The sequence below is a fragment of the Drosophila tropicalis genome, unplaced genomic scaffold (assembly GCF_018151085.1).
Source record: "Drosophila tropicalis isolate 14030-0801.00 unplaced genomic scaffold, ASM1815108v1 contig_158, whole genome shotgun sequence".
Lineage (NCBI taxonomy): Eukaryota > Metazoa > Arthropoda > Insecta > Diptera > Drosophilidae > Drosophila > Drosophila tropicalis.
In genome coordinates this window covers 40,582-55,706 of record NW_027172602.1, presented here as the reverse complement: position 1 = coordinate 55,706, position 15,125 = coordinate 40,582, and the positions used below count along the sequence as shown (strand labels likewise).

The following is a 15,125-nucleotide window of genomic DNA, read 5'->3' as shown; positions in this document are numbered from 1 at the left end:
AAAACCGAAAGCCGCCCATGTCTTGTCTGTGCTAAACTCTCGTTGCTGCTGCTTACTATGTGTTTTTGTTTTATTTCTGCCTTTTGCTGTTGTTGTTTGTTTTAATTAATTAACTAATTAGATAATAAGACGACAAGCGGTCCAAAGCAACAGTAAGCAACAGCAACCAGAAGCGAAACAAAACTGTCGCCCTTAAAGCGGAGCAACACTTTTTTTGCGAACGTCACAAAAACACACAATCCAAAGGGACGACGACGGCCGTCACGGGGTTAAGGGTGAGGAATCACAGCGGCAGCGGCGTTAAGAGCAGGAGGCGGAGGCCAGACAAACGTCCGAGAGAGACGCAAGCAGAGAAACAGCAGATGCTGTCTAGATCAGACCACACCGGATCAGAGTAAGCATTGCAAACTGTCTTTAAAGCCGTTTGTATCCACTTCAAATCAAAACAAAATTATGATACAAAAAAAAAAAAAAATCGTAATTAAGTTCTAATTTTAGAATCTTTTTTTTTTTTTTTTTTCGTTTTGGGTGGGATCAAAAAATATTACTTTCTAATTTTTGGCTTTCAAAATTTTTGTATATGCAGGAAACGATTTTGGACTTCTAAATCGCATCCAGATCTTTTGGCCAAACTGAAAATCACATATCCAGACGAAAATTTTAAACAACCAACCGATGAGCAACATTCGCCAATTTCGTTCGATCACTCAAAAACTCCTGCCCGTCACACAGCGCAACCTACATCTGCTCCCATAGACTGTGGTAAGGCCTGGACATGAACAGTAAATTAAAGCAACAACAACAACAATGTAAAGCAGGAAAAATATCAAACAATTCGAGTCTCAGGCCAGATACAGTTATTATGAATCCCAGCGGCAGCAGTGGAATCCATTCCTTATGGCACAATAACAACAACAATAATAATAATACAATTTATAACAATAATGGACCAAGTGCAGGTCCAGAAGAAATTAAGAAACCATCTATTGAACAGTCTGCAGTTGGTGGCAGTGGAATCGGATTTGGCACGCCCATTAAGCCCACATCGAAGCCCCGCAACAAAAGCGAAGGTAAACCACATTATAAAGCTAGTTCAATTAAATGTAGTTACTTAAATACGCTTATGCGTGAATCAATATCATGATCTCTGAACCACGTGAATCAATTTTAAAAAGTAAAAATATCGAAAATTGCAAATGTGATCCTGAAAATCATGTGTTCAAGCTACATTCATATAATACATACTCTTTAGGTAGAGCTGTGTGTGTGTGTGCGCGTGCTGCCATTTTTAAGCACAAAATATATGATATAGATAATAGATACTATACTCATACTCAGGATTATTTCATTCCTTTCACCCACAGAGGCCATCAATGATTTATTAGAACGGATACCCGATATTGGTCAGGTTTTTGATGTGCATAGTCGCATTGGTAATGGCACATTCAGCACTGTCCTGTTGGCCACTCTCAAACGGGAAACAAATCTGCCGGATAATCTGCGTCGCAAATTTGCGATTAAACATCATATACCTACCAGTCATCCGGATCGTATAATGAAGGAGCTGCAATGCATGACCAAAATGGGGTAAGGATAAACCCTTTAACTCTCTCATATATGTATCTGTAATTAGTCTTTACGCCTGCGTCATGATACAACGTAAAAGCGACGTCAGTCGGCGGCATAGTAGGGTCTTCGTTTTATTTTATTTTATTTTTTTTTTTTTTTTTTTTTTTTTGCCGTCGCTCTTTGCTGTCGTTTACGTCATTGCAATTTATTTGTGTTGGCGGCTTGAATGTGAACGTTTATTGCACTTTCACACACCATTCACGTGCCCAGTTACAGTTGTACAGCTCTGTCCCGTTCGAACTTGCTCGTTCCCTTCCTTAATCAATCCTTCGTATGTATGTCTGGGCACATGTCTCTTTTGTCATATCCTTCAAAGGAAATTGCGAGAGGAGGTGGAGCGTCGTCGCCATGTTATCGATAGCATTTACATTATCGTGATTTAAGATTAGATAAGTTGCCGTTAGCATTTTGACGTAAGACGCTTATAACCCGTTTAATACTGCTTCAAACTACCTTGTACAAGGTTATCGAATTTAATTCAATAGCAATAGACTCTTATGCATGCAGATTTCAGTCACTGAGAGCTTCACAGTATTGATGAGGGGAAGAGAAATATGTAGGTAACAGGGATAGCAAAGAGATGTGAGGTAGGTGGAGCAGAGTGTAAAATAGAGAATGTCTGCGCGTGGGTGTCTGCCGGTTGGTAGCTCTTCACATCACTCCAAATCACATATTAAACACATATGTATATACCTACGTATGTATGTATGTACATATGTATGTATGACATTAGTCGGCCAGCCGGCCGGTTTTAGCTCACCCATCACCACACTCTCTCCCTCTATCTCTCTCTCTGTCTTTTTCTTTCTCATTTGTGTCTGTGTCTATTCAAGCGATTTGCGCAAATTCCGTTCCCCAATTGCGTCACAGCTCCAACAACAACAAGAACAGCAACCTATGATAATTATGACTAGTCCCTGCTGAGTGGACGCTCGGTGGCAAATTTTCATTGCTCATTTCTGTGTCTCTCTGTCCGTCTAACTGTCTGTCGCTCTGTATGACGTATGTTCCTTGAAGAGAAGGTGTAGGTCGGTGGGTGGATTGCTGGCGGATGAGTGAAAGTGGGTGTTTATATCAGTGTATGTATTTGTTAGTTGTTTACATGGGGGCATACCCAAAACAATAGTTGAGATTATGAGATATCGAAACACAACATGGACAGAAAGAGAGACAAACACAGCAAGAATAGTAATGCAATCATATAGATAACAAAGAGGGGGGAATGGAATATAAAGGTGGTAGAGGGAGAAAGAGTGTATGAACTAAAATTAAAGCATTTCTTGATAACACAGACTCGTTACGCGCTACGTGTAATCAATTTCATATTTCCTCTGACTCTGACTATAGTTAATCAAACAAACAATTATAAACCACCTACAGCACTTTGATCTTTTCACATTCCCTACTAATTGTTGTAAATTAGTAGTACCTGAATCTGAATACAGAGAACGTTTAGTAGAATTTACACCTACATATGAAACGCTTTAAAGCCGAAGAGCGGTTTCAAGGTAAAAAGCTGAACACAATATATTTAAGAATCTAGAATATAGAAAATGGATATCTTAAAATCCTGTTTTTAAAACCCATTAACTTCAAAAGCATAGGCTAATTTGTTGTTTCTCCAATTTTTGTTTTTTGTTACAGGGGCACCGACAATGTTGTTGGCATACATTGTTGCATGCGCTGTGATGCTTCGGCGGCTTTTGTTATGCCCTATATGCCGCACGATCGTTTCCATGATTTCTATACCAAAATGGATGTACAGGAGATACGGTTGTATATGAGGAATCTGCTGGTGGCCTTGCGTCATGTACACAAATTTAATATAATCCATCGGGATGTTAAGCCAAGTAATTTTCTCTACAATCGTCGGCGACGTGAATTTCTTCTTGTGGATTTTGGGCTGGCCCAACATGTGAACTTGTCATCGATGGGTACTGCAGCATCTGCGGCAGCGGCTGCAATTGTGCCACAGAATCAGCAACCACCAGCGGGTGGCGCAGCAACTGCAACTGTAAACGGAGTAAATACCAAAAGACCCAGAGATCGCGGACGAGCAATGGAAATAGAGCTAACACAACCAAATGTTGTATCTTCGGCTGATGCTGTTTTGGGTGGTGCTGTGAAACGGATGAGGCTAAACGAAGATGGTGGAGGAGGTAAGATGCCACTGAAGCCAGTGAATGAGATAATGGCAAATCCTCAATTTGCATCTGAATGTCAAGCCAAAGATCATCAGGTGCAACAGCACGATGCTCCTGGACCTGATGAGCTACTGGCGGCTCCGTCGCCATCAATACAGCAGTCGCTGGCTCATACCGAGCAGCAGCAACAGCCAGCTTCATCACAGCCACAGCAAGTGGTGACCAAATACAATACAAACCGTTGTGGCCAGACATCAGGTACAGCGGGACCTGGAACGGGAACCGGCGGCGGTGGTGGCGGTGGATCAGCAACCAATGGCAATGGAAAATGCTATTGCTTTGCCAATCCCTCGGTTTGCATTAACTGCCTAATGAAGAAAGAGGTACATGCCTCCAGAGCCGGCACTCCAGGCTATCGTCCTCCCGAGGTGCTGCTTAAATATGCCGATCAGACAACATCCGTTGATATCTGGGCAGCTGGTGTGATCTTCCTATCCATAATGTCATCGGTATATCCATTCTTCAAGGCACCGAATGATTATATAGCTTTAGCCGAAATTGTAACCATTTTTGGCGACCGGGCCATAAGGAAAACCGCTGTGGCCCTGGAACGGATGGTCACACTTAGTCAGCGTTCGCGTCCGCTTAATTTGCGAAATCTCTGTCTACGTTTTCGCCATCGTGCCATCTTCAGTGATCCCAAGCTTTTGAAGCACTACGAATCGCCTGAGGGACGTTGTGATGTCTGTAAAAATTGTGATCAGTATTTCTTCAATTGTCTGTGCGAGGAGAGTGACTACGTAACGGAGCCATTAGACCCGTACGAGTGTTTTCCGGCATCAGCCTATGATTTGTTGCAGCGATTGCTTGAGGTGAATCCACATAAGCGTATCACTGCCGAAGAGGCATTGCAGCATGCCTTTTTGCCGATGATCAGCAACGGGAGCAGCACCTGGAGCAAAAACAGGATTTATGTACGCCACGTCGGGCAACACAGCCACCGGCCACGCCTATCCGGCAAACAACGGCCCGCAGACGTGTGCCAAAAAGTAAGGGAGCTGCAACAGGCATTCAACTGCAGCAGCAGCAGCAACAGCAGCAACAACAACAACACCACCATTTAACATGGCAGCCGCAATTGCCGCAACAACAGCAACAGCAACCATCACAACTGCTACAATCCTCTCAACAATATGCCGTTAAATTCGAGCTGCTGCAAACGTCGCTCAACAAACTGTGAAACTAGTCCCACGCAAGTGTAGCATCGCCATTGATTGATTTATCATCATCCAGAGATGCACAGCATGTATATACATACATACATAGATTACCTCCATATCATATCATCAGCAACTGTTGTACATACAAAATAATCCATCAAAACATTTCATCACTAGGATCACAGACACATGCATTTCCCTCTCCCTCGCACTCCCAGTGACCAGTGGATACCAGTTACTACTTACCTCAAAACTCAAAACATTTTTTTACTACCCGCTACACAAAAAAAAAAAAAGTGTTTTCTACATTATACTCAGCAACAAAAACAAGAAACAAAAAAACATAAGAAAAAACAAACAAAAATATCAAGAAATTGAAAAATCAACCAAAAATTTAGATTTATATATACATTTTATGTACATCCAAACAGTTTTCACTCCAATAACTTTCTAAGCAAAAAGTGAAGTGATAAATACTAGGATATATATATAGCATACGAAATCTGTACCACATTAGGTCAAACTATTACTGACAGCACAGACAGAAGATAGCTTAGTCGAGTGAATCGATTTATTTTCTTATCCTTATTATTATTTTTTTTTTTTTGTGTTTATCTTTTTTATTTTTGCTATTATATTATGTTGCCTAGTTTATATATATATATAAAAAGCTTTCGAAATGGAAAATACAAGTCTAAAAATATTGAATATGTATATCAAGATTTGGAAACAACAATATAAAATATTTTTGGGAAAAAGAAGAAACGAAGCAGAGAATATATATATATATTATATTTCTATGAAATTGAAATGATTTTACTTAATTTGTGGGAAGCACTTGGGGTCAATTAATTTACCCAAAAGTAAAGTGAAATACGAGAGCTTAAAATTTTCCATGGATTGCAAGTATTTATACATATGTATGTGTATTTTCAATCTGACGGAAATACATACATTTCTTAATTAACTACAATTAATAGAAACAAAATATTAACCAATGCTAAAAACATATTCATAGTATCCAGAATTAATTTTCCATCTTTTGTGGTCTCTTGCGTTTCGGTTTCGCTGACGATGATGATGTGCTAGGTAATTCATCCTGATCATCATCCTGAGCCATTTTCGTTGTGCCTTCCTTGTCAGGGACTTCTTCGATTTTGATACGTTTACCAGCAATGACATCTTCCTTGCTAGGCTGTGTTTCCATTACACGTTTCTTGGGCTTCTGGAAGCTGCCACGTCCAGCGGCACGTTCCGACTCCTCAATGCTGTAAGGCTCCGTTTCCAGGGCCTTAAGACGGCGTTTATGAACTTTTGTGCGGAAATGGCCCTGCAGGGCAGTGTCATTGATAAAATATTTAGCACAATGCACACAATAGAATTGGGCAAATCCAGGCTTATCAAGATCAACACCCTGATTGATCAGTTCGCCGCTGCGAGTCTGTAAATCAGTATCGATTTGATCCAAGTCGCGTCGACGGTTACGTACACGCCAGCGACGCTGAAGATGTGTATCACCGTAGTGCATCTTCTTGCGTTTTTGTACCATACCCATTTTGAATTTTGTTGTTCTTTACACTTGTTGCAAAACAAAAAGATTTAGTATGTGCTTCTTCTTCTTTTTCGTTGTGACTGTTGTTGCCGCTAGCAGCACGTGCTTTTGTTTTTGTTTTCGATTGTAGCTAAAGACATACAAATAATATTAACTATAATAGAGACCCACTAGGTGTGACTATTTGTTATGTTTCAAACTCACCGGAATTGTTGCAAACTATAATAAATTATTAAAGTTTGTAGCGAATCTCCTACGCACTACCAAAATAAAAATCTAGAATTTGCAGTGTGACCAGATGCAGTTACCCACAGAAAACCTATCGAATAATCGGCAAGAAGCGCTAGCATTTGGTAGCCCTGTAAAGCGCTTAAAGCATTTTTTAGTGTATTTTATTTGTTTAAAACATATGTTTCGCAACAAATTCAGCAACAATCATGCGAACAAGTTGTCTGCGGGCGGACGTCGTGCGCATATCAATTCAATAAGTTGTTAACTAAGCGAAAAAGAAAAAAGCAACGGTTAAACGAAAAGTAAGCCCATGTTATAAAACAACAACACTATCTAACAGAATAGTCCTGATAATATGCAAAACAAATGTTATTTGGTGTGTGTGTGTGTGATTAAATAACAAGAAACTTTGTGATGTACATTATTTCATAATTGTAATATCGTTCTCAAAAACACAGGTGCCGTTATATTTAAGAATAAAATTAACACATAAATTAAAAGTGATGATAATGTTGAATGGTGACACCCACGTTTTAATTCCACCCCTGCTATTCTTTATGGACCACCCTCCAAGCACTCCTTCCCCCTTTTTTGACCATGTATGCTTGCATACAACTGCTGAAATCTAAAGCTCGGCATAAAGCGATTTGTTTTTATTTTATTAATACTGCATGATTGTATGTGTCCGTGTGTGAGAGAGTATCTGTCTGTGTTTGCAATTTGTGGAAGCAGATTCACATTTAAAAGCAGCAGCAACAAAAAATCATAAACAAAAACCGTGATTACACGACGATCTGAATTGCAACCATCCAGCTGTTGCTTCGTTTTGGCCCCATATTTGCGAAGCAATTATTTATTTTATTTATTTACCCCCTTTTTATTGTTCAAAATTGCATGATTTTGATTTCGCGACATACATACATTGCAATTGATTTCTTTAAAAGTAACAATGCCGGTAGCGAATAAGAAGAAGAGCAGGATAAGCATGCATAAGTAAAACAATATATTTAACCACAACATGGGACTATCGATAGTCGATTCTGCTTGATCGTTAAACATTTGATTCGCCAATTTAACTGTTAGAAACGCCTCCCCCCATACGCTTTACGCACACACAAACACACACGCAATCTTGCTGGTATTCATGTATGTATATACATACATATATTTATACATGCATATGTATACACGATCTGTGGTCTCTTGATTGATATAGCATTTAGATCACAGCAAAGAGAAACTCAATCTGTGACGTAACAGCCCCTAGCGGCTGTTGCCTCCCCCCCTTCCATCAAACGAAAATAAGCCAAAATGCACAATAACAACAACAACAGCAATCAAGTCTCCTCTCACTTTCTTTAACTCTATGTTATGCACATACAGTCATAGAGATGTACAGATGTATATACATATGTGTGTATATATGTATTGGTTCATACAAGTCACGAAGCGGTCAGTTAAGTATTTTGCAAATAGCATAAAGATTGCAGCAAAATATATACATACATATGTATGTATGTGTGTATATACACAACTAAATGGATAAAGATGCACATACAATGTATGTATGTACATATTTACGTACGTATATCTTTAGATACGCATACCGATGCATGTGCCCTGTAACCACATAATATCATGTCCAGACCCGTTGCCCTCATTCATTGAACGTATGTACATACATACATACATATGTACATACATATGGCATAATCATAATAGTTGCTAATGGTGCTAATGTATTGATATGAAATCGAAAGTTACTTGTACTATGAATATCATTCAAACCGACCAATTTTTGCACCTTCACATTTAAATTTAGGCAATTACCACTGTAATTTAATCATTGAAAGTAGATAAGGGAAAAAAACAAAAGATAATAGATCAACACAAATATCAAGATTAAAATTATACTTTGTTTATAAATTTGTAGTTAGTTAGGGCTGACCAATTCCTACAAAAATTTCTTTATACAATTTATTAGAATTTATAAATTGGTGATCTCAGCGAAAAACTTGTATACAAATGCTAGTTTAGAGATAAAAATAATAATAGGAGTGGTTTTTTTCTCCTTATTCATCTGTGATGTGAATTGTGGAAAAAGGGAAATGGAAATTTTTATCTTTAGCTTTCATTTTGTAAAAATGTACATACATACATATGTATGTTTGTATGTATTTAATTGTATTTATCGAGAATGTCCATTTTGTATATCGTTTACATGCCGTTACATTTCGATTCTTTCACTTGGGACTTTCGAACGAGTCAAAACAACGAAAAGATTTGCTTTTGTTGAAAAACTTTTGTGAAAAAAAGAAAAAAATAACCAGAGGGCCGGGGCTAACTTCGACCGCGTCAAAGTTTGTATACCCTTGCAACTATTTTGGTAACTCTTTCCTTACCTATTAGCCATCAATGTGGAAGAACGTTTTATCTAAAAAGGCTTATGTTTGCGAAAGAATTGCCTACAATCATAGGAAATAACGAAGATATTGATCAAAGTCACTGTTTTCCACCGATCGTTCCTATGGGAGCTATATGATATAGTCACCCGATCTTTATCAAATTCGACACAGTCATTAACAGATATATTAAATTAAGAAATGTTTAATTTGAAAGCAATCACGTTAAAAGTAACGAAGTTATTTACAAAAGTCACTGTTTTCGACTGATCGTTCCTATGGGAGCTATATGATATAGTCATCCGATCTTGATAAAATTTGGCACAGTCATTAACAGATATATTAAACTAACAAATGTTTAATTTGAAAACAATCACGTTAAAAGTAACGAAGTTATTCATAAAAGTCACTGTTTTCGACCGATCGTTCCTATGGGAGCTATATGATATAGTCATCCGATCTTGATCAAATTTGGCACAGTCGTTTATAAGCGTAATAAACTCTCTAATATAAAGTTTTAAGGTAATAACATAGAAAATAACGAAGTTATTGAGAAAAGTCACTGTTCGTGACTTTGGGGTTTGTATGGGAGCTATATGATATAGTGGTCCGATCCGGCTGAATCCGAGATATACAACGCCTGCAGTATATACAAGCCTGCGTGCAAAATTTCAGCTCTGTAGCTCTTACGGTCTAGGAGGAGTTTGCGTTGATCCAGACGGACGGACGGACGGACGGACGGACGGACATGGCTATTTGAACTCGTCTCGTCGTGCTGATCAAGAATATATATACTTTGTATGGTCGGAGATGCTTCGTTCTATGCGTTGCACACTTCTGACCAAAATTAATATACCCTTTTTGCAAGGGTATAATAATAAGAAAATCTTAAGTTGCACGAGCTTGTTTTTTTTTTTTTTTTGTAAACATTAACTTTAAAGTTGAATTGTTGCCCCCCCCTCCCCAATCCCACCCGATTAGTCTTTGAGCTTTGGTCAGTTTGGTCAAAATATACCGTAAAAAAGTCGCCCCAACTGTTGAATATATTTTTTTCCTTTGATTTGGCAAGTGGCTTCGATTCAAGGCAAGCCGCTTAATCGTTCAGATGTTTCTTCTACTCAAAAGAGATAAATTGTCGATGGATAATGCATTCAAATGTATATTATACACATGTTTGTATTTGTGTCTAAAACTGAAGCTTAAAAGTTACTAAACTGTTTCAATTTTTGTATTTTAAACCTCATACAAATGAATCACATTGAACGTTAACAAAAGAACAGTAAACCGACTACTAAAGTCTGAAAGATTGAAAGCTTTTAGTTTTTAATTTTAGTTTTTTTGTCGCTCTCTTAATGTAGTATGTATGATTTTATCTGTTTTTCGTTTGAATTGTCTTAGAATGCGGCTGGGGGAAAAAACTGGTTTTATTTCCCTCCCAATTGGATACCCTGTAAATAAGCGTGCAAAAACGGAGGGCATACCAAACACTGTTGCCATTTTATTGGCCACATTAACAAGAAGCAGAGTAATGGCTAAAATGGCTGACAGTTATTTTGAAATTTCTCTTCATTTTGCAATTTGTTTGTCATGGCATCTAAAAGTAATTTCAATACAAATTTAATGAAATCTCATACAGAAGTTTCAAAATTGCTTTTAAATATAATTTATAGGTAGAAAAATGAAATATAAAAGAAAAAATTTAAATTGTTTAACATTTTTCCTTAGCAGTTTATAGTTTCAAGTTATTTGTTGGATTTGCTTAAGAAAATAATTTTTATTTTAAAATGTTATGAGATTATATATTATCTCAACATGTACAAATTTTAAAGTTATAATTAAGAAAACTTGAATTTTTTTTTTTTTTTTTGGCCAACATTTCCTAAAGTATATCAAAAGTCGAATTCTGGCAACTTGGGGTTTTTTAAATACATTATTTCGCAACTGATCATAATGGATAGCTAAAGCCGGATTTGTGGTCAACTCAGGCCAGGTTGAATGTGTGTTTCAATTATAGAGTGAGAGTGCGATATGATTTTTATATAGCCATACATATGTTTTGTCCAATTGCAACTCAAAGAACTTTAGCATATTTTTGTTGTTGTTGTTGCTGGTTTTTTTGGTTTGCCCTTCCTTTGTTTTGTTTAATTGCTGTCTGTCTTTGTTTTTTAGTATGTACATATGTGTTTGAACCTTATCTATTGCTTTACGGTTGAGTTTTGGCGGTTTGAAAGTAGTTGATATGATATACATATTGAGACCGCCCTGGGAAATGCGGTGAACCACAAAGCAAAAACGAAAACAAAAACAAAAATACGATTTTCTGGCGAAACATATTTACTAACTACATACAAACATACATTTAGTTTATAGCGAATGCAACAAGTTTCATTTACTGTCTACTTACTTACTTATCATTGTGCTACCGTTACTTGCTCTCATTACAGAAAAGGAAACTTGAACAAGACTGTCACAGAAAAGCGTGTTGTCTTCCAAACAGTTAATGGTAAGAGAATCAACATATTCCCCCCACAATTCGCCCCTCCTATAGCTCTAACTCTTTTTAGGTGGGGGGGTTAGTAGTTGAGGTGTTTTAGGTGAAAGGTAATCTGTTTTATTCAAGATTTTGGACTTTCTAAATGCCCCAAATTGTAGTTGTGGTGTGGCAATTGATTGCCTTTGCCTTGGAATTGAAACCCGCCCTGACCCACATTATAAAACGAGCAGAGAATTACACAAAAAATATTTCTTTAATTATTGCCAAAACAAAAAAAAAAAAAAAAAACACATAAATCACAATCTCATTAAATACAAATTCACTTTCACCAATCTCCCCACAGACAATACAACACACAAAACAATAAAGAAAATATATATATAAAGGAGAGCTCCGCACCCCTTCCATAAAGATCAAATCAGATATGGATCATCACAATCATGGTGCTCCCAATGTGGGTAAGTTATTGCCCTTTTCAATTATTTTGGATTTTGGATGAGACTCTAATTGACACCACAGAGACGATGGACCATTCCATGCACCATGGTCACGCTGGCATGCATCATGATCACAGTGGCCTGGGCAGTGGCACTGTAACAGATCCCACAGTCTTGGCCAGCGACATGTCCACAACGACGCCCATGATGAGCATGCAGCATGGAGCAGGACATTATCATGGTGGCGGCACTGGCACTGGCATGGAGCACATGATGTCAATGGCGGTGAGGGGACAATGAAGGGCTACAATTCGAAGCCATTCAAACACTTCATCTTATGTTCATTATAGTTTCATTTTGGTTACAATGAGACCATTTTGTTCTCCTGGTGGCACATTGACACAGTGGCTGGTTTGATTGGATCGATGATTGCCATTTTCCTGTTGGCATTACTCTACGAGGGTCTCAAATACTATCGGGAATATCTGTTCTGGAAGACGTACAATTTGCTAGAATACCGCCCGGTGACAGGGCCTCAACGTAATCCAGAGGCACCGCGTTTACCTTCGCCAGCGGCGGCAGCTCCATCGCCCGTGCAGTGAGTACTATTCACGGATATACAGCTTAATGCTTACATATGTGGCTATTTGTACAAATTTTTACAAGACCTGCTAATCTGCCCGATGCAAGGTTCTTTATCCTTTTGGTTATGCTTCTATTTTTTGCCTTCAGATTCTTTTTTTTTTCGTTTGGTTCGCATGCTTGAAACCAATGTAAATATTTAATCTTAATGCTTTGTTTTCTCGTTTTTTTTTTTCTCTCGTTTTCGTTACCGTTGCCGTTACACGCTACTCGATACTCGCTACCCGCTCCTGTATATCTCTTGTCCTTCCCTTGTGTGTGTGTATCATCCAAATCAAATCCAAAACTCAATCCGTATCCAATCAATTGCTTTTATCATCATTCATCTATATATTTCTAAATCATATATTACAATGCCTTGATTGTCGACCCACACACAATTACACACTCTATTGATGAACGCGTTTGTTTATTATTGATAATTGTATATTTGTATCTGTATATCTGTAATTTTATACCCGCGTACCCCGCGTATCGTAATCCTCTGCAAATCTCCATCCATCTGTAACTGTCACTGGGCACACGCTTTAATCGTTCTTTTAGATACGTTGGCGAAGTTGTGCACAAACAACCGTAAGTATTCCAAATGTAAAATCAAACTCCTCACTCAACTCCTACCACCCACCCCATCTCTTCCCCTTCATGTAGCGACTTTTAATTATATTTACAAGTCATCCGATATGTATGTATGTATATAGGGTAATTGAAAACCCAGCTGGCATCTGTGTCCGTTTACTCCGTGTCGTCTGGTGCTTTGGTTCATTATGGGTAATTGCTTAGACGGAAATTAAACAAAACTCACAGCTGTGTAGAGATTCAATTGACCAGGATTATTGCCAATTTCAAATTTGACTCACCAACCAATTAATCATTGAAACTACAATCTGTAGCACCTATTTAAGAACTTAGGTTCTAGAATCAAAAGACAATTAATGACAACAATGACTTCAGATTCACAAATCAAGTTAAATCCATTAAAAATGGATAAATGGAGCAATTGTTATAGAGAACTATTGCCATAGAAGACACACACTCACACAGACAAATCTATTCTATTGACTACAAATTAAAAATGCACCGTAGAACTATTCTTAACTATTAATTTACTATATTTTCTATATGTTTGTTTATGCACTTAAATCTAACCTTCTATATAAATTCTTTCTTTAGTTTGTTTAACAAAATCCAAAAAATGTTTTATCTCTTTTTATATTTTCGAAATTGTTTTTGTTTGTTTTTGTCCTTCCTGTTCATGTTGAAAATTTGATATTATTTGACTTACTACTTTCTTAAATACTTTTCAGTTATTGTTGTTAATGGCTTCTAATTGAATTTGTTTTCCAATTTTTGATTTCTTCACTCGATGATGATGATGATAGACCATCGATGTTGTCGCTGAATCATCTATATCAGACGCTATTGCACATACTCCAAGTGACTTTATCGTTCCTGCTTATGCTGATCTTTATGACCTACAATGTCTGGCTATGTCTGATGGTTGTCCTTGGAGCAGCAATTGGCTATTTTCTGTTCTGCTGGAAGAAATCGGTTATTGTCGATGTCACTGAGCATTGTCACTAGCAGCTACAGCAAACTGGAAGCAGAAGTTGTGTTCAGAGGATGACAGCGAGTAGCAGCAGCTCTAGCCAAAGTTGTTTAACACGAGCCATAGTGGAGCAGTCAATGGCTATGAGTGAGGAGGAGGAGGAGAAGGTGGATCAACTGCAGCAGCAGCATGTTCCAAAGCAGCATGATAAAATGGATGAGGAGCCCATGATCTAAATGGTGCTTTACACACACACACATATATATATATATATATACATACATATATATTAAGCGGCCTAAATTTTCGAAATAGGAAATGATCCCCCCACATAAGAAGCACACATGCACTCACGCATACACATACACATACATACACACACATTTATTCATAACCAAAAAATTGCTCTTATAATCAACAAGTGCGAAAGTGCGTCTGTACAACAAAAGCAATAGGTAAATTTTCCTCTTTTTTTGTTTTTTGAGATTAAGTTTAAAGTGAAAAAGAACAAAAATCGCACCATAAGAGCCATTATTTTTTTTAAATTAGCATTTCTTTTAGTTTTTGTATTTTCGTGAAAATAAAATTTGTAAAAAAAAGCACACACATACACAGAGAGAGAGAAACAAATTTTTAGTACTCAAAAAAAAAAAAAAAAAACAAACAAAAAATTGTAGAAATAATGAAAATTGTTTATTTATCGAAAGCTCAGCTCAAGGCACAGGATATTTTGTTTTTGTTTTTGTTTTATTATCTAAAACCAAGAAAAAAAAAACCCAACAATTATTATCAATATTTTATGCCCACTATTATATTATTTTGTTAATA

The 15,125-nt window shown here is 37.4% G+C and overlaps 3 protein-coding genes across 5 annotated transcripts; 2 read left to right on the top strand and 1 right to left on the bottom strand.

Moving 5' to 3' along the window:
• Window positions 1-4: 4 nt before the first annotated feature.
• Cdc7 (Cdc7 kinase) lies at window positions 5-5,798 on the top strand. Its single transcript, XM_068303897.1, has 4 exons — window positions 5-394; window positions 587-1,070; window positions 1,365-1,587; window positions 3,274-5,798. Exons 2-4 carry the CDS (start codon window positions 776-778, stop codon window positions 4,895-4,897), a joined length of 2,142 nt encoding a protein of 713 aa, XP_068159998.1. The 5' UTR covers window positions 5-394; window positions 587-775; the 3' UTR covers window positions 4,898-5,798.
• A 78-nt stretch (window positions 5,799-5,876) lies between these two features.
• LOC137587474 (zinc finger protein 593 homolog) lies at window positions 5,877-6,875 on the bottom strand. The gene is made up of 2 exons (XM_068303903.1): window positions 6,750-6,875; window positions 5,877-6,675 (listed from the first exon to the last, which is right to left on the bottom strand). The coding sequence occupies exon 2, from the start codon at window positions 6,546-6,548 to the stop codon at window positions 6,021-6,023; it is 528 nt and encodes a 175-aa protein (XP_068160004.1). The 5' UTR covers window positions 6,549-6,675; window positions 6,750-6,875; the 3' UTR covers window positions 5,877-6,020.
• A 61-nt stretch (window positions 6,876-6,936) lies between these two features.
• Window positions 6,937-15,125, top strand: Ctr1A (Copper transporter 1A). 3 transcript variants are annotated; one of them, XM_068303899.1, is made up of 7 exons: window positions 6,937-7,078; window positions 11,623-11,681; window positions 12,016-12,130; window positions 12,192-12,394; window positions 12,460-12,707; window positions 13,295-13,324; window positions 14,131-15,125. In XM_068303899.1, exons 3-7 carry the CDS (start codon window positions 12,097-12,099, stop codon window positions 14,330-14,332), a joined length of 717 nt encoding a protein of 238 aa, XP_068160000.1. In that variant the 5' UTR covers window positions 6,937-7,078; window positions 11,623-11,681; window positions 12,016-12,096; the 3' UTR covers window positions 14,333-15,125. The 3 variants fall into 3 exon arrangements, with proteins under 3 accessions (XP_068160000.1, XP_068160003.1, XP_068160002.1); XM_068303901.1 differs by lacking the exon at window positions 6,937-7,078 and adding an exon at window positions 7,217-7,234; XM_068303902.1 differs by lacking the exon at window positions 13,295-13,324 and having other exon boundaries at window positions 14,131-15,124.

Coding starts and splice junctions, on each gene's coding strand:
- Cdc7 (XM_068303897.1), top strand. CDS start 776: ATGAACAGTAAATTAAAGCAACAACAACAACAATGTAAAGCAGGAAAA. Junction 1,071..1,364: donor GCCCCGCAACAAAAGCGAAG/GTAAACCACATT, acceptor TTTCACCCACAG/AGGCCATCAATGATTTATTA. Junction 1,588..3,273: donor CAATGCATGACCAAAATGGG/GTAAGGATAAAC, acceptor TTTTTGTTACAG/GGGCACCGACAATGTTGTTG.
- LOC137587474 (XM_068303903.1), bottom strand. CDS start 6,548: ATGGGTATGGTACAAAAACGCAAGAAGATGCACTACGGTGATACACAT.
- Ctr1A (XM_068303899.1), top strand. CDS start 12,097: ATGGATCATCACAATCATGGTGCTCCCAATGTGG. Junction 12,395..12,459: donor AGCACATGATGTCAATGGCG/GTGAGGGGACAA, acceptor TGTTCATTATAG/TTTCATTTTGGTTACAATGA. Junction 13,325..14,130: donor GAAGTTGTGCACAAACAACC/GTAAGTATTCCA, acceptor TGATGATGATAG/ACCATCGATGTTGTCGCTGA.